The 26,270-nt window shown below is 47.9% G+C and overlaps 1 protein-coding gene across 4 annotated transcripts in view; it reads left to right on the top strand.

Annotated features, from left to right (window-relative positions):
• Positions 1-320: 320 nt before the first annotated feature.
• LOC130195260 (voltage-dependent calcium channel subunit alpha-2/delta-4-like) overlaps positions 321-26,270 on the top strand; it is an 86,484-nt gene continuing 60,534 nt past the window's right edge. For 3 of the 4 annotated variants that reach the window (XR_008832038.1, XR_008832037.1, XM_056416701.1), the window contains exons 1-2: positions 321-852; positions 14,022-14,103. Coding sequence is in view for 2 of the 4 variants with exons in the window: in XM_056416701.1 (XP_056272676.1) it covers positions 710-852; positions 14,022-14,103 (225 nt within the window). In the remaining 2 variants the exon portion in view is untranslated. The remainder of the gene's footprint in view (positions 853-14,021; positions 14,104-26,270) is intronic. The other variant, XM_056416700.1, reaches the window with a different exon arrangement.

The following is a 26,270-nucleotide window of genomic DNA, read 5'->3' as shown; positions in this document are numbered from 1 at the left end:
TGCACTCTATGTTGTCTATATGTTGCACAATTCACTTTATGTTGGACAGAAGAGAAACGCAATTTCGATCTTCTGTATGTTTGCACATATGGAAAATTGACAAATAAAACTGACTTTGACTTTGACTTTGACTCTTTTCACTCTTTCTCTTTTCTCTCTCTTTTCTCTCCGGCTGCTCTGATTGGTTGCCTGTAGAAATTGTTGTAATCCTCTTAGATAAAACTGAGCCCCCCCCCCCCCCCCCATGGGGAAGAGGCTTTTAATCCAAGTGGATTACAGTAAATTGGGTGACAGTGGACCGAGCGGCTGCTTCACGACCTCCTAAATATCTGCAGAACCTCCTCCTGGTTCCTCCAGCAGGAGCAGAACCTCCTCCTGGTTCCTCCACCAGGAGCAGAACCTCCTCCTGGTTCCTCCAGCAGGAGCCGGTCCTCAGCGTCTCCTTTGGCTCCTGGACCACTTCAACGATCCGTCCTCCAAGGTTCCTAGGAGGAGCTCCTCCAGAGAGGATGAGAAGATGCCAGTGAGACGGGTTCAGGGTCCAGAGCCCACCTCCTCCTCCTGCTCCTCCTCCTGCTCCTCCCCCTGCTCCTTTTAGCCACCATGAGGAAGCCGTTCCCTGCAAACTCTCCGTGATCCTCTTGAACCTTTCAGAGCAGATCCAAGTGCAGTGAAACCACCTCAGAGCTGAGAGGAGTCAGGAGGAAGGATGGCGGGCGGGAGGCAGGGAACGAGGAGGCAGGGAACGAGGAGCCAGGGAACGAGGACTCTCCCGGGGACCCTCCTGAGGATCCTGGGACTGTCCTGCTTGTGGATTACAGCTCAGGCTCAGATGAAGATCCCACCGGAGACGTGAGTGTTCCTTCAGCTCCGCCCCCTTCACCTGAAGTACAACAGGTGTCCTTAACGCCATGGAGACCTTCTGGAAGGGTTGTGCGTTGTGTTGTTGTGTTGTTGTGGTCATAAAGTGTGTTGTTTCTTGTGTTATCTGCTCTGTGACATCACACGCGGTGCTCTGGGCTCCGAGGAGTCTGTCTCTTTAATGAGCGTTAATCGGCCAATCGGCGGCGAGGAGGCGGGATTAGCTCCTGATTGACAGCCGTCAATCGTTAATCACTCCTCGGCCAGCGGCGTTCACAGTCGGCTCGTAAATCGCAGCTTCAAATAAGCTGCAGCGATATCGAGCAGAGCCTGAACGCATCACGAGAACGTTATCCTCTACCTTCAGGCAGTACTCATGTTCACTGAGCAGAGCCTGAACGCATCACGAGAACGTTATCCTCTACCTTCAGGCAGTACTCATGTTAACTGAGCAGAGCCTGAACGCACCATGAGAACGTTATCATTAGGGCTGCAACTAAGGATTATTTTGATAATCGATTAATCGGTTGATTATTCTATCGATTAATCGATTAATCGGATAAAAAACAAAAAAACTTAAATTTTCAACCCTTTATTCAAAACAGGGTCCGTACGGTCATGGAAAACCTGGAAAAGTCATGGAATTTTTAAATGGCGATTAGCAGGGCTAGAAAAGTAATTGAAAATAATAAAATCCCAAAATATTTGGAAAAGTAAGGCAAATTTGTTTTATTCAAATGTTAATTTACACGGTATATATACGGCAGGCACGTGCACAGACATTTTGGGGGGCAGGTGCTCAAACCAAAAAAAAGGGCACCCAATGCCACAAAAAGAATTCTGACAGAGTTGAAGCATAAGCAGCAAAACACTGATGATGCAATACATCCTCGACCTGCGTTTCCTCTGGCAGCATCAGACTGCTTGCTTACATTTTCTTTATGAATAAAGATGAATTATTATATATAGCAACAGTACAAGCATTCTGATTGGCTAATGGGTCGTCATGCCAGCCACATATTGCCCTCCTCGCTGGTCTGATACGGATCAGTATTGCCCTCTTACGTCATTTTCAAAATGAGCGATATTGATAGACATCAACAGACATCCCTCTGAACAAGAGAGGCCTTATGATTTTTTGTTCAGTCTGGCCACGCAAATCCTAGACTAGCCCCTGTTAAATAGAACGGAATAAGAATGCACTCTCTCTCTCTCTTCTCTCTCTTTCTTCTCTCTTCACTCTCTCTCCCTCTCTCTATTCTCTAAACATAACTAACGTCAGTAAACAGCTGCAAGGCTTTGAAATCACGGATTTCGTGAGTTTTTGTTTGTTTGCGTCAGGACCTGTTTGTCAGAGGAGAAGGAGGTGCACCCGTTTGGTGGCGCGAGGAGACCTGCGCGGAGGAGGAAGTGGAGGAGGAGGAGGGGCGGGGGGGGGGGGCACGTGAGCTCGTGAGCGCCGCGGAGCATGTCGGGGCGAAGTTCTCAAATAAATGCCCCGTCGGATATTAAAACACATTTGGGGGGACTTGATGACAGAAAGAGTGACTTTTATTCTTAAATACTGATTAATAAAAAAAGTGGGCTCCAGCAAAAAGGGCACTTTTCTCATCCAGGGCAAAAGGGGCTGGTGCTTGAGCACCACTAGGGCTCTACCTGTGCACGTGCCTGATATAGGGTATGCTTTGGAATTCTCATTGTTATTTTAAATACTACATCTTCTCACTTTGTCACGTATAGACAGAGTTTTCACAAAATGTTTAATCATGGAAATGTGGTTTAAAGTCATGGAAAGGTCCTGAAGATCCACTGGTCACCATGGTGATGAACCTGTCCACTGGTCACCATGGTGATGAACCTGTTCACTGGTCACCATGGTGATGAACCGTCACAAACAGACTGACAGCTCTCCTCTCCTGAGCAGTGGTCCCCATGTGGCCCCGCCCCCTGAACAATACCAGAGACGCGTTCCGATTTATTATTTTGTTCACCTGGCCCGCTGCCGTTGAGATTGCAGTGAGACGCGGAAGAAATGTGGAGTGGTGCTCTTCACAATAGAACATCTTTGATGGGACGTGTCGAGTCTCGGCCAATCAGCGTTCAGATGTCCACAGCGTTTGGGAAGTCAGGTTAGCTTGAATGTTAGTCCGCTACATCTGCTGCTGTCACGCTGCACGGTGTAGTGATGCTAACGAAGTATCCGTACGTTAAACACGATGTGATTTAGCATATTTTTAGTATCGATACTTCATTAAGAGAGCGATCAGAGCTCACGCTGCTCCGCTCCGTTAAATGTTGTCTGCACGCGCAGCGCTCACAGCGTGTGGCGTTATCTCCGTGGAAAAATATTTTCCGCTATCCGCCACGGAATAAATAACCACGTTTTCTACGTTATACTCCTGTGGAAATGCCACACACGTCGTGACATGTAGCGCCCTGGTGTCTGGGTTCATAACGTCACCCGGAGGCGCACTTAGCTCCGTGAATGACTTCCGCATCCAGCGCCACGTGAGCAGCAGCAGCCAATTAGATTCATCAACAGAGGAGCAGCTCAGCGCTGATTGGCTCTCACAACGCAGCGTTCCGTCTCTCCTCTCGCTCCGCTCTGGTTTCTCCTGCGCCGCTCTGCGCTCAACTCAACGTTGTTTATACTCCGTGACTTATTGAGCGCCGTAATAATCGCGCGACACAACGAATCGATAATGAAATTCGTTGCCAACTATTTTAATAATCGATTTTTATCGATTCGTTGTTGCAGCCCTAGTTATCATCTTCCTTCAGCCAGTACTCATGTTTACTGATCACATCTTGACTGGATACAGGAGGATAAAACTTTATTTACACTGTGATGGTTAACGTAAAACGATGTCATTAATCAGCATCTAGGTCTAGGAGAACAACGTGTGCAGTTTATTAGGTGAATAAATAATTCAGCCTCGAGGCTACGACAACACTGAGCTCACTATCTTTTTAACTGGACTTGTCGCTTATGGCAACGTCACATTGAAAAATAAACGTTGACATTATTGTTAAGGGTGAGGAGGACACTGTTAGAGAGAGAGAGGTCTATTCACATGGTTCAATGTTAGAGAGAGAGAGAGGTTTATTCACATGGTTCAATGTTAGAGAGAGAGAGAGGTCTATTCACATGGTTCAATGTTACAGAGAGAGAGAGGTCTATTCACATGGTTCAATGTTAGAGAGAGAGAGAGGTCTATTCACATGGTTCAATGTTACAGAGAGAGAGAGGTCTATTCACATGGTTCAATGTTACAGAGAGAGAGAGGTCTATTCACATGGTTCAATGTTACAGAGAGAGAGAGGTCTATTCACATGGTTCAATGTTAGAGAGAGAGAGAGGTTTATTCACATGGTTCAATGTTAGAGAGAGAGAGAGGTCTATTCACATGGTTCAATGTTACAGAGAGAGAGAGGTCTATTCACATGGTTCAATGTTACAGAGAGAGAGAGAGAGGTTTATTCACATGGTTCAATGTTAGAGAGAGAGAGGTTTATTCACATGGTTCAATGTTACAGAGAGAGAGAGAGGTTTATTCACATGGTTCAATGTTAGAGAGAGAGAGAGAGAGGTCTATTCACATGGTTCAATGTTAGAGAGAGAGAGAGGTTTATTCACATGGTTCAATGTTACAGAGAGAGAGAGAGGTTTATTCACATGGTTCAATGTTAGAGAGAGAGAGAGAGAGGTCTATTCACATGGTTCAATGTTACAGAGAGAGAGAGGTCTATTCACATGGTTCAATGTTACACATACCTGCAAACTTGTCACCTTTCGGTGAAATTCACCGTTTTGAACTCAAAATAGGTCATCCACGTGAATCGTGGAGATCCGAAGAGTTTTGGGTTTTTTTGGGGGGGGGGGGGGTCACCTGGCCCGCTGCCGTTGAGAAAAGTGTGAAGTGGTGCTCTTCTTCACAATAAAACATCTTTGATGGGCGTGTCGCGTCTCGGCCAATCAGCGTTCAGCTGTCCACAGCGTTTGGGGGTTCAGGTTAGCTTGAATGTTAGCCGCTACATCTGCTGCTGTCACGCTGCACGGTGTAGCGATGCTAACAAAGTACCCGTACGTTAACCCTCCTGTTATGTTGCGGGTCAAATTGACCCGTTTCAAAGTTTGAAAATCTAGGAAAAATACTTCTAAGTACTTTTTCTGTATAAAACTTCTTCTGCTTACCTTATTTCGTGTAATCAACGTTAAAAAAAATACTAAAAAAATATCATGTATTTGCAACCCCCCCCCTGCAGGTTTATATAACAGAGATGATGTTCCCGGGTCAATTTGACCCGGCTGTGAAAGTGAAGGCTAAAAGTCACCAAAAGAGTCACGTTTAGACTATTTCTTTCTTTGTAAATGTAGGACAGTCTTTCTTACTCCCTCCCACCAAGTTTCAACACACACACTCACACCAACACACACACCAACACACACACTAACACACCAACACACACACTAACACACGCGCGCACAGACACCAACACACACACACACTTTACAGACCATGTTTATCATCTCCTAACTTTCCCCCTAAATACACCTTTATTGGACATGGGACACTCATGTGAGGGTTTCTTTCATGTCTCAACTAATAAATATGTAGTATAGTACTTCTAATATACTTTCTGTCTGACTGGGAGAGACACACACCCTGTCTCATCCCAATCTCAGACCCACACACATTCTCTTTCTAACGACCCCAACTGTGAGAAATACAGATACTATTTTGGCGGGAACCTTTATTTTCCTCGTGAACACTCCACTCACACGTATCAGGAGGGCCAAACATACAAAATGGTTGCTGAGAAGTCCTACAACATTACACTCTGCAGATACATACGACTGCACCAAGAGGATGACTGTGTGCTGGCCTTTGGTCATCTTTTATCATATAATTTATGCATCTTAACACTAAAAATAAACATAACTAACGTTTACTTTCAATACAAATCCTTTATGACTCATTTGGCTTGATTTTAGTGGGCGGGTCATTATGACCCTGAACAGCACAGGTGTCTCATCTCTATTTATCTACATCACCCCATAACGTACAAAATGCAAATAAAATTTAGGAGAAAATACATGTTATGGTAGACTAATGCAATTTAGATTTAGATTTTTTCAATGTACCTAAAAAATAGTTTGAACATGTATTTTTCATTAAAAACGAGTGAGTGCTCCTGATTGAACTCTGATCTATGGAGGGGCAAATAACTCAATTCCACTAAAAACTGATTTAATTGTTAGTAATGTTGTTGGTGATGAGGTACAAACTATAGTTTTTAGAATGTTTTGGTTTCTGACCACTTTTGGATGATTCAACATTAACCGGGTCAAATTGACCCGGGAACATCACGGCTGTATGTAAGAAACGAACATAACAGGAGGGTTAAACACGATGTGATTTAGCATATCTTTAGTATCGATACTTCATTAGAGAGCGATCAGAGCGCACGCGCTGCTCCGTGGCGAGCTGTCTGCGCACACTGCGCTGCGCAGCTCACAGCGAGAGAAGAGGCGGAGCTTAGAGACTTCGGCTTAAAGAATAAAAAGATGCCAGAAGTGAAATGTTTCAGTCTGTAAAGTTGTGTAACTCTCCAGCTGCTCATCCTGATGAACTGTGTATCATCTGGTCAGAGACTAACGGCCTCATAGTGATCAATGCTATGATGGAACCATGTAGTTTCATTCATATCTGGCTGTATTAATACGAATATTACTGACATTTGTTAAGTGTTGAAAAAGTTGGTAAAAAGTGAACCATACAGATGTTTTATTTATTACTATTATAGATAAATATACCAGTCTCGTATTTATGGTACCATATTGTTTTTATGGTGTATTGAATTCTGGTATCATGATATTTGTGGCAGGTATGTAATATGTATAGAAGTTATAATATGAGTATCGTGACAAACAGGTAGAGACAGAACAGATTCAGGGAAAAGTCCATGAGGACTGTTCAGGCAACACAAAAGGAAGTTGGTTCATGAATGACTTTAACCATATTATATATCATGACAATGTATTTTTGTTATTGCTATTGTCACAACCCGGCTCTTAGGGTATGGCAAATATGGCGCGGACACAGCATTAAATTAAGGAAAAAGTGTTTATTTAACGTAATAACGGGACACAACGTAGTGAAGTGTGGCAGTCAGTAACATCAGTAGTGTCCATGTGCATGTGTGTAATGGAGTGTAAGTGTTGTCAGCCAAACCAAAGTAAACCAACAGCAAAGTAAACCAACAGCAAAGGAAACCAGCAGCAAAGGAACCAGCAGCAAAGTCCCAGCCACCAGCACCACTCCACCTGTGAGGAGAACAACGCGCGCCATGCACCATGCGAGCTCAAGGCCTTTATGCCTTCCTGCTCTCCAGGACCAGGTGTGCTGCATCCGGCAATCACTCACCTAAGGACAAGGGACTGATTACTGATTAGACACGGGGACCGTCACACTATCATTATAGGGCTGAGTCAGAGCGGAGGACCTTTTGTTCCTAAACTGTTTATTATCATTATTTAGATTTGTGGTCAGAACAATAACATGACTGTAGTTGTGGTTCTAAAAGCTTTGAGGCTTCAAACAACGTGGATGTGGTGACAACAAAAGAGAAAGTCACCTGCACCCCCCCCCCCCCCCCCGGTTGTCACCTTTTTCACCCCTCATGAGTTTGCAGGTATGGTTACAGAGAGAGAGAGAGGTCTATTCACATGGTTCAATGTTAGAGAGAGAGAGAGAGAGGTCTATTCACATGGTTCAATGTTACAGAGAGAGAGGTTTATTCACATGGTTCAATGTTAGAGAGAGGTCTATTCACATGGTTCAATGTTTCAGAGAGAGAGAGAGAGAGGTTTATTCACATGGTTCAATGTTAGAGAGAGGTTTATTCACATGGTTCAATGTTACAGAGAGAGAGAGGTCTATTCACATGGTTCAATGTTAGAGAGAGGTTTATTCACATGGTTCAATGTTACAGAGAGAGAGAGAGAGAGGTCTATTCACATGGTTCAATGTTAGAGAGAGAGAGAGGTCTATTCACATGGTTCAATGTTAGAGAGAGAGAGAGGTCTATTCACATGGTTCAATGTTACAGAGAGAGAGAGGTCTATTCACATGGTTCAATGTTAGAGAGAGAGAGAGGTCTATTCACATGGTTCAATGTTAGAGAGAGGTTTATTCAAATGGTTCAATGTTAGAGAGAGAGAGAGGTCTATTCACATGGTTCAATGTTAGAGAGAGAGAGAGGTCTATTCACATGGTTCAATGTTAGAGAGAGGTTTATTCAAATGGTTCAATGTTACAGAGAGAGAGAGTTCTATTCACATGGTTCAATGTTAGAGAGAGAGAGGTTTATTCACATGGTTCAATGTTACAGAGAGAGAGAGGTTTATTCACATTGTTCAATGTTAGAGAGAGAGAGGTCTATTCACATGGTTCAATGTTAGAGAGAGAGAGAGAGGTCTATTCACATGGTTCAATGTTAGAGAGAGAGAGAGGTCTATTCACATGGTTCAATGTTGGAGAGCGAGAGAGGTCTATTCACATGGTTCAATGTTAGAGAGAGGTCTATTCACATGACCTCTTGTACGTGTAGTTATAGGTGTGTTTATACATTGTACGTGTAGTTATAGGTGGCCTTTGATCTGTCCCTAGAGAGGAAGCTATATGTAGAGCCAGCTGAAAGGGAGATGTTACATTGCTTCTAAAGGATTTACCTCTTCACTAGTCGGATTTACTGAAGACATGAACTTGTATCGCACAACCCATCCTGTTGTCTCCATCAGACCACCAGCCTTTAATGGAGACAAGAGTTTCATGGAGGCCATGTTTGGCCCTGAAGACCCTCCAGTAACTCCCCCAGAAGAAGAAGATGATCTGGAGGAGAATTATAAACGGGACCTAAACCACGCCTTGCAGTTCAATGAAGTGTTGAGGGAAGAGCTGAGGAAGAAGGAAGAGGAAAATGCCCAACTTCTGGAGGAGCTCAAAAACAAAATGTTGCAGGAGCAACTCCCAGAGGTGACTTCCAATAACCTGGTCCTGGAGGATAAAAACAGGGTCCTGAAAATGACAAACAAGACCCAGGAGACAGAAATCCAACAGCTGAAGTCCTGGAGATAAAACAGGAAGAAGAAAACACCAAACTTCTGGAGGAGCTCAAAGATCAATAGCGCCTCGGCAACCAGGAGCGCGACAATATAGTTGCAAGGTATCAGCTAGAGGCCCTCAAAACTAAAGACGCCTGGCAGAGAAAATATGACGTCCTGGATCAAAGGTTTCGAGAAGAGTTGGACAAAAACAAAATGTTGCAGGAGCAACTCCCAGAGGTGACTCTCGATAAACTGATCCTGGAGATAGATGACCTGAACCTCTGGACAAAAAACAATAAACCTTTTTATTGATCGCAATCGTGTCCTTGAACCCATCATTTGTAAAGATCTCTGTATAACTAAACTGACATTAGTTTGTTGTTAAACTAGTCATTTTAAAACACACACACAGCTAAAGATTAACATCCCTTTCGTAATTTTCAACAAAACCACCAGTCAAACCCGGCCTGTTTACACTGGACCCACGAGTCCAACAGACAACATCTTGACATCGTGAGAGAGACGAGACTCTTACGAACGCCGCGCTGTACTTTTGATGCGTGTGCGGTTTAGGCGTGTGAGCTTCAGGGCAGTTTATAAAAGTGGTACCGCCGGCTCTCCGACAGGAAAGCGTGGTCCGATTTAACATGGAGTTCAATGGAGCAGCCGCTTGGAGTTCATGACGCGTTCAGGCTCACAGAAGCAAATATGTGAGTCCGTTGGATTTCACGGACGCATGTCTACGACCGCAAGAACGTTCCCTACGTTCTGACCGGACGTGGTGCGCGAGGAGGGAACATTGAGGAAGTTAAGACACTTTGTTTGGAACAATTACGGCGTATTGGTCCGGCTCCTCTGCACTCTAGCTCTGAACATTCCGTTGAATGCACTTTGCTGCCTCCATGGCGATGGATGATGTCATCCCCCTGTGATGTCATCAAGTGAGTGAGCTTTGATCTGTCCCTAGAGAGGAAGCTATATGTAGAGCCAGCTGAAAGGGAGATGTTACATTGCTTCTATAGGATTTACCTATTCACTACGTCGGATTTACTGAAAACATGAATTTGTATCGCACAACCCATCCTTTTGTCTCCATCAGACCACCAGTCTTTAATGGAGACAAGAGTTTCATGGAGGCCATGTTTGGCACTAAAGACCCTCCAGTAACTCCCCCAGAAGAAGAAGATGATCTGGAGGAGAATTATAAACGGGACCTAAACCACACCTTGCAGTTCAATGAAGTGTTGAGGGAAGAGCTGAGCAAGAAGGAAGAGGAAAATGCCCAACTTCTGGAGGAGCTCAAAGACCAGGAGCGCCTCAGAAAAAGGATTGCAACGGATACGCTCCAAACTTCAAAGGACTGGCAGAGAAAATATGACATCCTGGGCCAGACCTCCAAGTCCCAAATAACACAGCTCTACTCGTCCCAGAGACTTCTGAGTCAAAGGTTTTGTGAAGTGTTGGACAAATACAAAATGTTGCAGGATCAACTCCAAGAGGTGACTTCCAATAACCTGGTCCTGGAGGATAAAAACAGGGTCCTGAAAATGACAAACAAGACCCAGAAGACCCAAATCCAACAGCTGAAGGACGAAAGACAAGTCCCGGAGGAGACAAAACTGATCCAGGAGACCGAAGTCCAACAGAAGGAAGAAGAAAACACCAAACTTCTGGAGGAGCTCAAAGACCAAGAGCACCTCGGTAACCAGGAGCGCGACAATATGGTTGCAAGGTATCAGCTAGAGGCCCTCAAAACTAAAGACGCCTGGCAGAGAAAATATGTTGTCCTGGATCAAAGGTTTCGTGAAGAGTTTGACACAAAAAAAATGTTGCAGGAGCAACTCCAAGAGGTGACTTCCAATAAACTGGTCCTGGAGGATAAAAACAGGGTCCTGAAAATGACAAACAAGACCCAGGAGACCCAAATCCAACAGCTGAAGGACAAAAAACAAGTCCCGGAGGAGACAAAACTGATCCAGGAGACCGAAGTCCAACAGAAGGAAGAAGAAAACACCAAACTTCTGGAGGAGCTCAAAGACCAAGAGCACCTCGGTAACCAGGAGCCCGACAATATGGTTGCAAGGTATCAGCTAGAGGCCCTCAAAACTAAAGACGCCTGGCAGAGAGAATATGTTGTCCTGGATCAAAGGTTTCGTGAAGAGTTTGACAAAAAAAAAATGTTGCAGGAGCAACTCCAAGAGGTGACTTCCAATAACCTGGTCCTGGGGCATAGAAATAGGGTCCTGAAAATGACAAACAAGACCCAGGAGACAGAAATCCAACAGCTGAAGGATGAAAAACAAGTCCTGGAGGGGACAAAAACGGTCCAGGAGACCGAAGTCCAACAGAAGGAAGTAGAAAACACCAAACTTCTGGAGGAGCTCAAAGACCAAGAGCACCTCGGTAACCAGGAGCGCGACAATATGGTTGCAAGGTATCAGCTAGAGGCCCTCAAAACTAAAGATGCCTGGCAGAGAATATATGACGTCCTGGATCAAAGGTTTCGAGAGGAGTTGGACAAAAACAAAATGTTGCAGGAGCAACTCCAAGAGGTGACTTCCAATAACCTGGTCCTGGGGCATAAAAATAGGGTCCTGAAAATGACAAACAAGACCCAGGAGACAGAAATCCAACAGCTGAAGGATGAAAAACAAGTCCTGGAGGGGACAAAAACGGTCCAGGAGACCGAAGTCCAACAGAAGGAAGTAGAAAACACCAAACTTCTGGAGGAGCTCAAAGACCAAGAGCACCTCGGTAACCAGGAGCGCGACAATATGGTTGCAAGGTATCAGCTAGAGGCCCTCAAAACTAAAGATGCCTGGCACAGAATATATGACGTCCTGGATCAAAGGTTTCGAGAGGAGTTGGACAAAAACAAAAGGTTGCAGGAGCAACTCCCAGAGGTGATTCTCGATAAGCTGATCCTGGAGATAGATGACCTGAACCTGGGGACAGATGTGACGGACAAAAAACAACACGGCGGCTCCAGGTCCCTGTGTCTCGTTGCCGGCTCCGGTTCCCCCTGTCCCGTCGGCGGATCCAGGTCCCGTCGGCGGCTCCAGGTCCCTGTGTCCCGTCGGCGGATCAAGTTCCCCGTTTCCCGTCGGCAGATCCAGGTGTCCTGTCGGCGGCTCTAATTCCCTGTGTCCCGTCGGCGGCTCCAGGTCCCTGTGTCCCGTCGGCGGATCAAGTTCCCCTTGTCCCGTCGGCGGCTCCAGTTCCCCGTTTCCCGTCGGCAGATCCAGGTGTCCTGTCGGCGGCTCTAATTCCCTGTGTCCCGTCGCCGGCTCCGGTTCCCCCTGTCCCGTCGGCGGATCCAGGTCCCGGCGGCGGATCAAGTTCCCCTTGTCCCGTCGGCGGCTCCAGTTCCCCGTTTCCCGTCGGCAGATCCAGGTGTCCTGTCGGCGGCTCTAATTCCCTGTGTCCCGTCGCCCGCTCCGGTTCCCCCTGTCCCCCCGGCGGATCCAGGTCCCCGTTTCCCATCGGCAGATCCAGGTGTCCTGTCGGCGGCTCTAATTCCCTGTGTCCCGTCGGCGGCTCCAGTTCCCCGTGTCCCGTCGGCGGATCCAGGTCCCCGTTTCCCGTCGGCAGATCCAGGTGTCCTGTCGGCGGCTCTAATTCCCTGTGTCCCGTCGCCGGCTCCGGTTCCCCTTGTCCCGTCGGCGGTTCCAGTTCCCCGTGTCCCGTCGGCGGCTCCAGGTCCCGTCGGAGGATCCAGGTCCCTGTGTCCCGTCGGCAGATCCAGGTGTCCTGTCGGCGGCTCTAATTCCCTGTGTCCCGCCGCTCCGTTCCCCTGTCCGCCGGGCGGATCCAGGTCCCGTCGGCGGCTCCAGGTCCCCGTGTCCCGTCGGCGGCTTCAGGTCCCGTCGGCGGCTCCAGGTCCCCGTGTCCCGTCGGTGGCTCCAGGTCCCCGTGTCCCGTCGGTGGCTCCAGGTCCCCGTGTCCCGTCGGTGGCTCCAGGTCCCGTCGGCGGCTCCAGGTCCCCGTGTCCCGTCGGTGGCTCCAGGTCCCGTCGGTGGCTCCAGGTCCCCGTGTCCCGTCGGCGGCTCCAGGTCCCGTCGGAGGATCCAGGTCCCTGTGTCCCGTCGGCAGATCCAGGTGTCCTGTCGGCGGCTCTAATTCCCTGTGTCCCGTCGGCGGATCCAGGTCCCTGTGTCCCGTCGGCAGATCCAGGTGTCCTGTCGGCGGCTCTAATTCCCTGTGTCCCGTCGGAGGATCCAGGTCCCTGTGTCCCGTCGGCAGATCCAGGTGTCCTGTCGGCGGCTCCAGGTCCCCGTGTCCCGTCGGCGGATCCAGGTCCCGTCGGCGGCTCCAGGTCCCCGTGTCCCGTCGGCGGCGTCAGTTCCCCGTGTCCCGTCGGTGGCTCCAGGTCCCGTCGGCGGCTTCAGTTCCCCGCGTCCCGTCGGCGGCTCCAGGTCCCGTCGGAGGATCCAGGTCCCTGTGTCCCGTCACAGGATCCAGGTCCCTGTGTCCCTTTGCCGTCCCGGCCGACCCCAGAGCTCCCTCCTCCTCTCCCATTCTCATGGGGGGGAGGGGGAGTAGGTTGGGCCGGATGTAGCCCCGACCTAAGTCGGGCGGTGGGGGTATGTGGCAGTTGTGGAGGTGTGGTTCAGGGAACGGTGTCTAATTACACACACACCCATTGGCGTCAGCTGCTGGGCAGCTAAAGCCAATGGGTGTGTGTGTATCTGTCCCCATAAAGGAGCAGTAGAGACTGGGGAGAGAGAGTGAGGAGAGCAGAGGCGCAGTCTGAAGCGGTAAATAAAGCATGTTACCAAACAGAGCCTCGTGTTGGCTCGTCCTTGGTGCTTTGGGGGGGAAACCTACGGATGAAGGCATGGACGCTGATACAGAGCTGCATCTCAAGTTAGCTTCACGCTCGTCTCAAGTTAGCCGGGAGGTGCGTGAACAGGGGTCCTACAGTAGATGTTCATGCATTATTTTAACGCACAACCACAGACTCTTCGTAGTGTTGTTGTGGTGGATGAGACGATGTTTTGTTGTAACCCGCTGGTTCAATCCCCCACCTGGTTTCCGTCTTGTGTTTCAGGGTGCAGCAGTGGGCGACCGTGTTCTCCGTTCAGCTTCGAGACCTCACCACCAAATACTCGGGCTCCCTGCTGCTGCAGAAGGTAAATTCACTTCAGTTTGTTGCCACATTTCCCCAGAATTCCACTTGACCGCTGGAGTTGTGAAGGCAGAGGAGCAGAGCGGGGGCCCGTCTTAGCTTAGACAGCCTAAGATGTGCCAACGCGCTCGGCTAGAATTCTAGCGACGAACAACTCCTTCCAACCTCTTCAAGTAACAGGCAAACCGGCCTGAATGAAAGAACACGTAGAACTAGAGATGCACCGATCAGGTTTTTTGGTGCCGATCACCGATCACTGAAATCAGTATCTGCCGATCCGATAATACCGATCACGGTGTTGATTGAAGCATTCTATTGATTGTGTAGCATTATTGCCTAGGACTATGAGGAAATACATATATAAAGCACCTCAAACATTAAAGAAATTACCGATTTCTTTAAACATTTAGGACTTTTACTTTGAAAAATGTCCTAATTGAAACATTAAAATTGATTGATTGCTATTGTAGGGGATTTCAGATATGTATGGAACACATCTGCATCATTCATTTCCTGGAACTCTTGGGGAAATCTATCTACAGGACTTTTTTTAACATACAAAAGTCTGACTTATTTTTATAAACTCTTCCTTGGTACAGTAAAAATGTTTTAATGTTAGCATAATTTAAGCTAAATCTCAGAAACGATCTATAAAGATACAAAATCAGTTAATTGTTTACTTTTATATGCGAGTGTATGATTTGTCGACATCTTATTGCTCGGTGGTGAGGATCCCCTCTGACCTCTGCCGGGTGCATCGTCTCTGGTGCGATTGAACTATCAGAGATAGTTCAATCGCAGCTGTTACGTCATCTGATCAGCCAATTTGATCGGCCGTTTTGAGAACGCCGATCAAAACCGATAATGGGAATATCGGCCGATATGGATCGGCGCTGATCAGATCGGTGCATCCCTACGTAGAACCATTCACAACGCGACTCTGGGATTGGCCCATCTGCGTTAGAGGGGCGGGACTTCGTAAAAGGTCAAATGATCGCCATCTGTTCAATGACCACGGTTTGTGGCAAGAGGCATCAAGTTCTAGAGTTGTCTCAGGAACCCGTAGAGCGGATCAAAAAGGCAGCCGGTAACAGAGGCTCTCCAAGTACTGAAGTGTGTGTGTGTGTGTGTGTGTGTGTGTGTGTGTGTGTGTGTGTGTGTGTGTGTGTGTGTGTGTGTGTGTGTGTGTGTGTGTGTGTGTGTGTGTGTGTGTGTGTGTGTTAGATAGATAGATAGATAGATAGATAGATCTCAACAACAACTTTGTAAGTGTTGACGGACTGAGTCCGGAGAGGCAGCCGCCGGTAAGAGCAGCTCTCCAAGTACTGACGGACTGAGTCCCCCCCAGTGAGGACCACCCTTTCTGCTATATTTTAAAATAAATAAATGTTGCATTTGAGCACAACGAAGCTCCCTGACTCAAGTTCCCACCTCAGATTATAAAAAAAAAAATAAGAAATCAAATTTGACCAGTTGACCATCAGTGAGGACCGTTTCCTAGAGGGTGCTGTTGGGTTCATTTCTTATTATGGAATCGTTGACCATCCTTCTCTCTTAACCCTTGTGTTGCCTTCGGGTCATTTTGACCCGATTCAATATTTAACCCTCCTGTCGCCTTCGGGTCAATTTGACCCGATTCAATGTTTAATGTCGGTGTTCTTTCGGGAGTCAACAAACAAACATAAAGTACCTCACACTTAAACTTGGAAAACAATATTAATTCTAATAATTTTCTGGAGATTTTAATAGCTGGGGTCATATTGACCTCAAGGGTAAAATATGTTAGTAAATATAAAGGTAACAGGAGGGTTAAACATTGAATCGGGTCATATTGACCCGAAGGCGACAGGAGGGTGAAACATTGAATCGGGTCAAATTGACCCGAAGGCAACACAAGGGTTAAGCTGCAGTTATTATTTTGTATGTGATTATGAAACAATAAATATGTGTGTCTGGTTTAAAAAGAGTGACCATGTTATGACATCATTAGAGCGCTGCATAAAGGGACAGGTGCTTGTTTCTGGATATCATTATTGATATACAAAAGTATTATCGTACACTTTCCAAGAAAGATGCAATGAACAGCGTCTAAGTACATAATTGATTTATTTAAACTATTATAGAACAATAGGTTGCATGAATTGTTTTCTAATGCATTTCTCTCTCTCTCTCTCTCTCTCTCTCTCTCTCTGTGCATTAAGGCAATAAAATATAAATAGTGCCATAATTTGAACTCCAACTTAAAACACAACCAGTGTATAAGATATAGTATAAGTGCAATCAGGTATATGAGGAACGCGTTTCCTCTTCTCTCTCTCTCCCTTCAATTGTCTTTATTGGCATGAATGTAGAAATAGCAGCATTGCCTTCTGTGGGGTGTTTGTCCCATCGAGTGTCGCCATGGTGACCGAGTGGACCCCAAACGTCACTACCACACAGCGCAATGGGCTCGATCACATCATCAAAAATCTTACACCAGATTTTTATTGGAATTTGGATATTATAAAATGTTCTTTTAATTGCATAGAGGGCTCTTCTGGCCTTTTCTTTGAGTGCATTCACTGCCAGGGTGAAACTCCCCGAGGCTGTGAGTCAGACCTCTCTCTCTCTCTCTTCTTCCTATGTCTCTCTCTCTCTTCACAGAACACTATTTGCATAACTGGCTCTTGTCTCTAATAGAGAAGTGGGACGCTTCCCTTCCATCTCGTGTCACAAAGTAGTCGTGTACAAAGTAGTTGTGTACAAAGTCGTTGTGTACAAAGCTGTTGACTCTGGCTCCATTCGACCTGACAGCTGTTTGGTGACAGCGGTCTTTTCCCCGTCCAAGTCGTCTTCATGTCTCCTCTGGTGGCCTACAGGAAGTAGAACATGTCACATGACACACAGAGCTCAGTGTGGATGTGTTCATGCAGACTGACACATGACACTACTTTACCATTTCTTTCTCATGTCTTGAGTGTTCTCTTCTCAGCAGCGTTCTCCTGGGCTGTGATCCACAGCCACACATCCTGCTGGTCCAGGAGAGATGAAGGTTTACAGGCATCAGGCTGGAATGTAGAAACACACGGTTACAAGTAGAGATGCACCGATCAGGTTTTTGGTGCCGATCACCGAAATCAGTATCTGCCGATCTCATAATAGCGATCACGGTGTCGATTGAAGCATTCTATTTATTGTGTAGCATTATTGCCTAGGACTATGAGGAAATACATATATAAAGCAACTCAAACATTAAAGAAATTACAGATTTCTTTGAACATTTAGGACTTTTACTTTGAAAAATGTCCTAATTGATACATTAAAATTGATTGATTGCTATTGTAGGGGATTTCAGATATGTATGGAACACATCTGCATCATTCATTTCCTGGAACTCTTGGGGAAATCTATCTACAGGACTTTTCTTAACATACAAAAGTCTGACTTATTTTTATAAACTCTTCCTTGGTCCAGAAAAATGTTTTAATGTCAGCATAATTTGAGCTAAATCTCAGAAACGATCTATAAAGATACAAAATCAGTTCATTGTTTACTTTTATATGCTAGTGTATGATTTGTCGACATCTTATTTTGAAAACCGGATGTTGCCACTTAAATCCTTCCAGTAACTTTATCAAACCCCTCTTTGCTGCCGATGGAATGTGTTTAGCGTGAGCATCTCTAGGGGCAGACATGTGAGCGTCGGCTGAGTCGACCCAGAGATTCAACTCGGGGGACGGGGACGCCGCTCGGTGGTGAGGATCCCCTCTGACCTCTCACTCTGCGGCCCTCGCCGGGCGCATCATCTCCGTTACGATGCGCCGCGATTGAAACGTCTGATAGTTGTCGCAGATGTTACGTCATCTGATCGGCCGTTTTGAGAACGCCGATCAAAACCGATAATGGGAATATCGGCCGATATGGATCGGCGCCGATCAGATCGGTGCATCCCTAGTTACAAGTCCTGGTCGTTCTACTTTGGTACTTTAATGTTCACGTCCTCTACGGCCTCTCAGGTTCAGTGTTGCAGAGGTTAATATGACCAAGTACAATGTGATGTAAACAATCTACGACTGCAGGGACAATGTGACGGCTTTCTCCAGGAATACCAGTGTTCTTTAAGAAGAGGCGATCGCGTGTCTTTCAAGCCGTCAGGGGCCACATAACATGTGGCGGCCCTTGTCAGGGTTCTTACACATTTTGACCAATGGATTTCCAGGACTTTAAACCAGATGTCCATGACCAAACTGAAATCTCAGTATAAACATGAACAATTTAGAAAATGTTGCGTATTTAGAGCGTACGCCGGCTTATATTTTGAGCGTCTCGCTTTAAAAAATATATTAATTATTTCAAACTCGGCGTGAATGAACACGTGATAACAAATTTCCATGACTTTTCCAAAACTTTGATTTACGTTTTTTCCATGACTTTTCCAGGCCTGGAAATTACCATTTTAAAACTCCATGACTTTTCCAGGTTTTCCATGACCGTACGAACCCTGCTTGTGTTTGACGCCTGTGCTCTAGAGCAGGGATTCCCAAAGTGTGGTGCGCCCCTGGGGGTGCGCGAGCTGCCTCTAGGGGGCGCGAGAGGAACAATTTTATGGTGGTCTAATGGTGTAATAATTAATATTAAACATTCTCAGGGCTCTCAAGTGTCACGCATTGAGCGTGAGACTCACGCATTTCGGTCTTAACTCCCGCAATCCCGCCACACATCGTATTTCTCACGCTGAAAAAAACTCTCGGCCATTCAATGTTTGAATGCAGGGGTGCTCAATACGTCCGCAGAGCTCCGACGCCGGTCTGCGCGCATCGGGACGGAGCAAAGAAAAAGTCACTCGCCCCCCCCCCCCCCCCAACTCGCAAGGTGTGGGGGATTGGGGGTGCGTGAACCCGGTCGGGATGTAGAAGGGGGTGCGTGGCCTAAAAAGTTTGGGAACCGCTGCTCTAGAGGAAGGTGCAGGATACCCGACTGAGAGCATCTGATTGTCTCAGCATGGTAGCAGCCAGCGTTCAGTGATTCAGGAACACAGATCTCATCCGTTTTGTGAGTACTCAGTCGGTCTGGATGGCAGACTAACACATTGATCCCATTCACTGCCATCAAAATATCAAGGGAAGTAATGAGGTAATATAGCCACCTCTTGCACAGCTGGCAGTCACATTCCCCGTCGCAGGAGCTTTGAAGAACTTACCAGTTTTTTCCCCACCGCCTTCATGTTTCCTCTCCTCTTCTTCTCTGAGCCGGGCTTCTTCCTGGACTCTGCTCTACAACAGTAAAGACAAACTTTAGTTGTTGGGAGTTAATAAATAACACCTCAGGTATATTGAATACAAAAGGTTTATGTTTAGAATTTGATTGTTCATGAGTGGTTACTGGCTGACATTAATATCGGACTAACACCTGACAGCTAATAATTAAAAAGAAGACAACGCACCATCAGCCGTGGGACTTTCAGCTGTAAAGTTAGCAGATTACAATACAAGGGCTTTTGTGAGGGATTATTTTCAACTCTGGTAAATTGTGAATTTGAATTGGTTCGAGTGTGAATAGAGCCTTTTAATTTAAAAAAAAAGGTGCTGGTATGGCTATTGATTATTTTATTTTTTAAGTAAATATAATCCCTAACAAGTACTTTTTTGTACAGTTCCTCACTCGCTCTCCACAACCGAGCCCCCGTCCTCATCACTCTGGTCCGGTGTGTCCTGGTGGAGGCACGGTTTACACTTTACGTTTTTAAAATATTTATTTCTCTGCGATAATCCGGGGCAGAAATACGTTTAAACTACAAGATGAATCAGTCGGTTTCCTCTTCCTCCAGTACTCGTCACAAGAAACTTTACCAGTGATTTGTCAATTATGTCGATATTTTGTGAAAAAAACAACCAATGAAGCCCAGATCCCACAGGGAACCTTTAGTAAATACGCTGAGAAACCAATATGACTTTGAATACAACAGTGTCCCACTTTAATCTAATGCAAATGAGTAAAAACTAAAAACAGGAATATTAAGTGTCTTAACTTGTTGTTGCACTATGCTGCATTCAACCGAATATCCTTCTCTTCAAGACTTTTCACTTTGACTGTGATACACAAATACACACACACCAGTAATACTTCTTAACTAAGCCGGCAAACTAACCTTTAAAATAACAAAAGCTAAAATCATCATCCTCGGCAGATATAAAGATATAAAGCAGTGTCATGATTTCTAACAAGCTAACATGGTGTGTTCAGCACCAACGAACCACTACTCACAGGTAAATATGTTTATCTATTGTTACCTGCTGTGAAACCGAAGGTGGTTCTTCCGGTTGACTGATCGGCGCGGTTCACCTGTGGAGCGCCTGCGTGCGCAACCAACGGTTGATTTTTGGTTCACGATATATAAAAAAAATAAAAAGGTAAGAGTACGGCGAATACCACCGTCTATTCCGCCAATTGTGTCTTGATGACGCTTTCAGTTGCACTTCCGGCTGAGCGGGAGTCAGTTGGAGTCGTGATTCCATATATAATTATAAAGCTCTTCGTGATTAAATACGGCTGATATGAGGTTCTCGTCGGACTAACGGGAAGGAAAGCCCGCCTCCTGCTTGATCCGATTGGCTGCCTTGGGCCTCTTGCTTCATCCGATTGGCTGCCTCGGCCGAGTGTGTCATCGATGAGCGTCTCCGCGCCGCGCGCAGTACCACGGGGCAGCGATCCCCAACGTTGTTCGAGACGGACCGGTTCCGTGTCCGAAATTATTTTCACGGACCGGCAATATAAATGACGTCATAAAATTAAACGACCGGCATAAAGTGCAAGAATACAACTCGCCATTACGCCGAATGAGCGTGAGCCCTGCGCATGCCTTCAACACCATCATTCCGGCTCTGCTTCAGGACAAGCTCTCCCAGCTGAGCGTGCCTGACTCCACCTGCAGGTGGATCACTGACTTCCTGTCTGACAGGAGGCAACGTCTCTGACTCCAGGACTATCAGCACCGGTTCCCCTCAGGGCTGTGTTCTTTCCCCTCGACTCTCCTCCTGTAGACCAACAGCTGCACCTCCAGGCACCAGTCCGTCAGGCTCCTGAAGTTCGCGGACGACACCACCCTCATTGGGCTCATCTCTGGGGGGATGAGTCCGCCTACAGGTGGGAGACTGACCACCTGGTGACCTGCTGTGGGCAGAACAACCTGGAGCTCAACGCTCTAAAGACTGGAGATGGTTGTAGACTTCAGAAGGAACCCAGCCCCACCCCCCCACCATCACCCTGAGGGACTCCCCAGTCGACACTGCAGAGTCCTTCCTCTTCCTGGGCACCATCACCCCCCAGGACCTCAGTGGCAGCTGAACATCAGCTCCCTCACCAGAAGAGCTCAACAGAGGATGTTCTTTCTGCGGCAGCTGAAGAAGTTCAACCTGCCAAAGACAATGATGGTGCACTTCTCCACCTGCATCATGGAGTCCATCCTCTCCTCCTGCATCCCCACCTGGTACGCTGCTGCTGCCACTGCCAGTGACAAAGGCCGACTGCAGCGTGTCATCCGCTCTGCCAGAAGGTGATTGGCTGCAATCTGCATCTCTACAGGACCTGTTGGCCTCTAGGACCCTGAGGCGGGCGGGTCACAGTGTGGCCGACCCCTCCCACCCGGGTCACATTGTGGCCGACTACTCCCACCCGGGTCACAGTGTGGCCGACCCCTCCCACCGGGTCACAGTGTGGCCGACCCTCCCACCCGGGTCACATTGTGGCCGATCCCTCCCACCCGGGTCACATTGTGGCCGACCCCTCCCACCCGGGTCACATTGTGGCCGACCCCTCCCACCCGGGTCACATTGTGGCCGACCCCTCCCACCCGGGTCACAGTGTGGCCGACCCCTCCCACCCGGGTCACATTGTGGCCGACCCTCCCACCCGGGTCACATTGTGGCCGACCCCTCCCACCCGGGTCACATTGTGGCCGACCCCTCCCACCCGGGTCACAGTGTGGCCGACCCCTCCCACCCGGGTCACATTGTGGCCGACCCTTCCCACCCGGGTCACATTGTGGCCGACCCCTCCCACCCGGGTCACAAACTCTTTGAGGTCCTTCCCTCCAGCAGGAGGCTGCGGTCCATCAGGACCAAAACCTCACGCCACAAAACTAGCTTCTTCCCGGCTGCCGTTGGCCTCATGAACAAGGCCCGGACCCCCACCTGACGGGGTCACTTCCCCTCCCCCACACCTCAAGCCTGTGTTATGCACACACTACTTTGCACACTAATCATTGCACATGCACTTTTTGCACTCCTCCCCTGCTTTTTGTATTTTTGTATTTTTAGTAGGACTTATTGTGTTTGTATGTTTTTATGTTTTATGTTCACTGTATGCACCTAAACACCAGAACAAATTCCAGGTAGGTGAAAACCTACTTGGCAATAAATACAATTCTGATTCTGATTCTGATGTTTGCCTCCAACGAGCCGCTGGGACACCGACGTGTTTGTTCCGGCCGCTCCGTAACTTCGTTCTGGTCGCCGTCGTCAGAACACCGGCAGAGTTGTTGCGTGAAAAGTCTCTTCAACGCAGCAGGTTGAATATGTTTTAAGATTCTTTTGTCTCTGGCCAGCAGCGGGTTCGGCGCGTGAGACTCACCTGCAGCAATAAACCTGAACTTTAAGACTCCTAAATGCGGCTCAGACGCAAACACGGATGTATCCGGTCCTTTTTCAAAATAAAATATTTTTCGGACTTTGATTTTTTTTTTAAATAAACTTTTTGTTTTTTATTTACTTTTTTTTTTACTGCGGCCCAGTACCAACCGCACCGCACACACGGTAAATAAAATTGTTTTTAAATTAAACCACACACACACACAAAAACAAACACACACAACCACACACACATAAACGCAAACACACACACATAAAAACACACACATAAAAACACACACATAAATACAGACACATGAATACACACAAACACACATACAACACACACACACAAAAGCAAACACACACATAAAAACACACACATAAATACAGACACATGAATACACACAAACACACACACGCATAAATACAGACACATGAACACACACACACACATGAATGCACACACACAGGGATCATGGTAATTCCCAGATTGAGGACCGAGCCTCTTTAACCGGTCGTCGGGATTTGCGTCTGTTTTGATTTTAGACATTCATCCATTCATCCGTCAGATGTAGGTCGTCTGCACTCAGGTGAGCACATGAGGTCCATGTGTGTGTGTGTGGATGCAGGTGAACGCATGAGGTCCAGGTGTGTGTGTGTGTGTGTGTGTGTGTGTGTGTGTGTGTGTGGATGCAGGTGAACGCATGAGGTCCAGGTGTGTGTGTGTGTGTGTGTGTGGATGCAGGTGAACGCATGAGGTCCAGATGTGTGTGAGTGGATGCAGGTGTGTGTGTGTGTGGATGCAGGTGAACGCATGAGGTCCAGGTGTGTGTGTGTGTGTGTGTGGATGCAGGTGAACGCATGAGGTCCAGATGTGTGTGAGTGGATGCAGGTGTGTGTGTGTGTGGATGCAGGTGAACACATGAGGTCCAGGTGTGTGTGTGTGTGGATGCAGGTGAACGCATGAGGTCCAGGTGTGTGTGTGTGGATGCAGGTGTGTGTGTGTGTGGATGCAGGTGAACACATGAGGTCCAGGTGTGTGTGTGTGTGTGTGTGTGTGTGGATGCAGGTGAACACATGAGGTCCAGGTGTGTGTGAGTGGATGCAGGTGTGTGTGTGTGTGTGGATGCAGGTGAACGCATGAGGTCCAGGTGTGTGTGAGTGGATGCAGGTGTGTGTGTGTGTGGATGCAGGTGAACACATGAGGTCCAGGTGTGTGAGTGGATGCAGGTGTGTGTGTGTGTGTGGATGCAGGTGAACGCATGAGGTCCAGGTGTGTGTGAGTGTGTGTGTGTGGATGCAGGTGAACACATGAGGTCCAGGTGTGTGTGTGAGTGGATGCAGGTGTGTGTGTGTGTGTGTGTATGCAGGTGAACGCATGAGGTCCAGGTGTGTGTGTGTGGATGCAGGTGTGTGTGTGTGGATGCAGGTGAGCGCATGAGGTCCAGGTGTGTGTGTGTGGATGCAGGTGTGTGTGTGTGGATGCAGGTGAGCGCATGAGGTCCAGGTGTGTGTGTGTGGATGCAGGTGAACGCATGAGGTCCAGGTGTGTGTGAGTGTGTGTGTGTGGATGCAGGTGAACACATGAGGTCCAGGTGTGTGTGTGTGGATGCAGGTGTGGATGCAGGTGTGTGTGTGTGGATGCAGGTGAACGCATGAGGTCCAGGTGTGTGTGTGTGGATGCAGGTGAACGCATGAGGTCCAGGTGTGTGTGAGTGTGTGTGTGTGGATGCAGGTGAACACATGAGGTCCAGGTGTGTGTGTGTGTGGATGCAGGTGAACGCATGAGGTCCAGGTGTGTGTGTGTGGATGCAGGTGTGTGTGAGTGGATGCAGGTGTGTGTGTGTGTGGATGCAGGTGTGTGTGAGTGGATGCAGGTGTGTGTGTGTGTGGATGCAGGTGAACGCATGAGGTCCAGGTGTGTATGAGTGGATGCAGGTGTGTGTGTGTGTGTGGATGCAGGTGAACGCATGAGGTCCAGGTGTGTGTGAGTGTGTGTGGATGCAGGTGAACGCATGAGGTCCAGGTGTGTGTGTGTGTGGATGCAGGTGTGTGTGTGTGGATGCAGGTGAACACATGAGGTCCAGGTGTGTGTGTGTGTGGATGCAGGTGAACGCATGAGGTCCAGGTGTGTGTGTGTGTGTGTGTGTGGATGCAGGTGAACGCATGAGGTCCAGGTGTGTGTGTGTGGATGCAGGTGTGTGTGTGTGGATGCAGGTGAACGCATGAGGTCCAGGTGTGTGTGAGTGTGTGTGTGTGGATGCAGGTGAACACATGAGGTCCAGGTGTGTGTGTGTGTGTGGATGCAGGTGAACGCATGAGGTCCAGGTGTGTGTGTGTGTGGATGCAGGTGAACACATGAGGTCCAGGTGTGTGTGTGTGTGGATGCAGGTGAACGCATGAGGTCCAGGTGTGTGTGTGTGGATGCAGGTGTGTGTGAGTGTGTGTGTGTGGATGCAGGTGAACGCATGAGGTCCAGGTGTGTGTGTGTGTGGATGCAGGTGAACGCATGAGGTCCAGGTGTGTGTGTGTGTGGATGCAGGTGAACACATGAGGTCCAGGTGTGTGTGTGTGTGTGTGTGTGTGTGTGGATGCAGGTGAACACATGAGGTCCAGGTGTGTGTGAGTGGATGCAGGTGTGTGTGTGTGTGTGGATGCAGGTGAACGCATGAGGTCCAGGTGTGTGTGAGTGGATGCAGGTGTGTGTGTGTGTGGATGCAGGTGAACACATGAGGTCCAGGTGTGTGTGAGTGGATGCAGGTGTGTGTGTGTGTGGATGCAGGTGAACGCATGAGGTCCAGGTGTGTGTGAGTGTGTGTGTGTGGATGCAGGTGAACACATGAGGTCCAGGTGTGTGTGTGAGTGGATGCAGGTGTGTGTGTGTGTGTATGCAGGTGAACGCATGAGGTCCAGGTGTGTGTGTGTGGATGCAGGTGAACGCATGAGGTCCAGGTGTGTGTGTGTGGATGCAGGTGTGTGTGTGTGGATGCAGGTGTGTGTGTGTGGATGCAGGTGAACGCATGAGGTCCAGGTGTGTGTGAGTGTGTGTGTGTGGATGCAGGTGAACACATGAGGTCCAGGTGTGTGTGTGTGTGGATGCAGGTGAACGCATGAGGTCCAGGTGTGTGTGTGGATGCAGGTGTGTGTGTGTGGATGCAGGTGTGTGTGTGGATGCAGGTGAACGCATGAGGTCCAGGTGTGTGTGTGTGGATGCAGGTGTGTGTGTGTGGATGCAGGTGTGTGTGTGTGGATGCAGGTGAACACATGAGGTCCAGGTGTGTGTGTGTGTGTGTGTGGATGCAGGTGTGTGTGAGTGGATGCAGGTGTGTGTGTGTGTGGATGCAGGTGAACGCATGAGGTCCAGGTGTGTGTGTGTGGATGCAGGTGTGTGTGTGTGGATGCAGGTGAACGCATGAGGTCCAGGTGTGTATGAGTGGATGCAGGTGTGTGTGTGTGTGTGGATGCAGGTGAACGCATGAGGTCCAGGTGTGTGTGAGTGTGTGTGTGGATGCAGGTGAACACATGAGGTCCAGGTGTGTGTGTGTGTGGATGCAGGTGAACACAT

The sequence above is a fragment of the Pseudoliparis swirei genome, chromosome 6 (assembly GCF_029220125.1).
Source record: "Pseudoliparis swirei isolate HS2019 ecotype Mariana Trench chromosome 6, NWPU_hadal_v1, whole genome shotgun sequence".
Taxonomy (NCBI): domain Eukaryota; kingdom Metazoa; phylum Chordata; class Actinopteri; order Perciformes; family Liparidae; genus Pseudoliparis; species Pseudoliparis swirei.
Note: the sequence above shows the minus strand (reverse complement) of the source record. Positions and strands in the feature narration are given on the sequence as shown.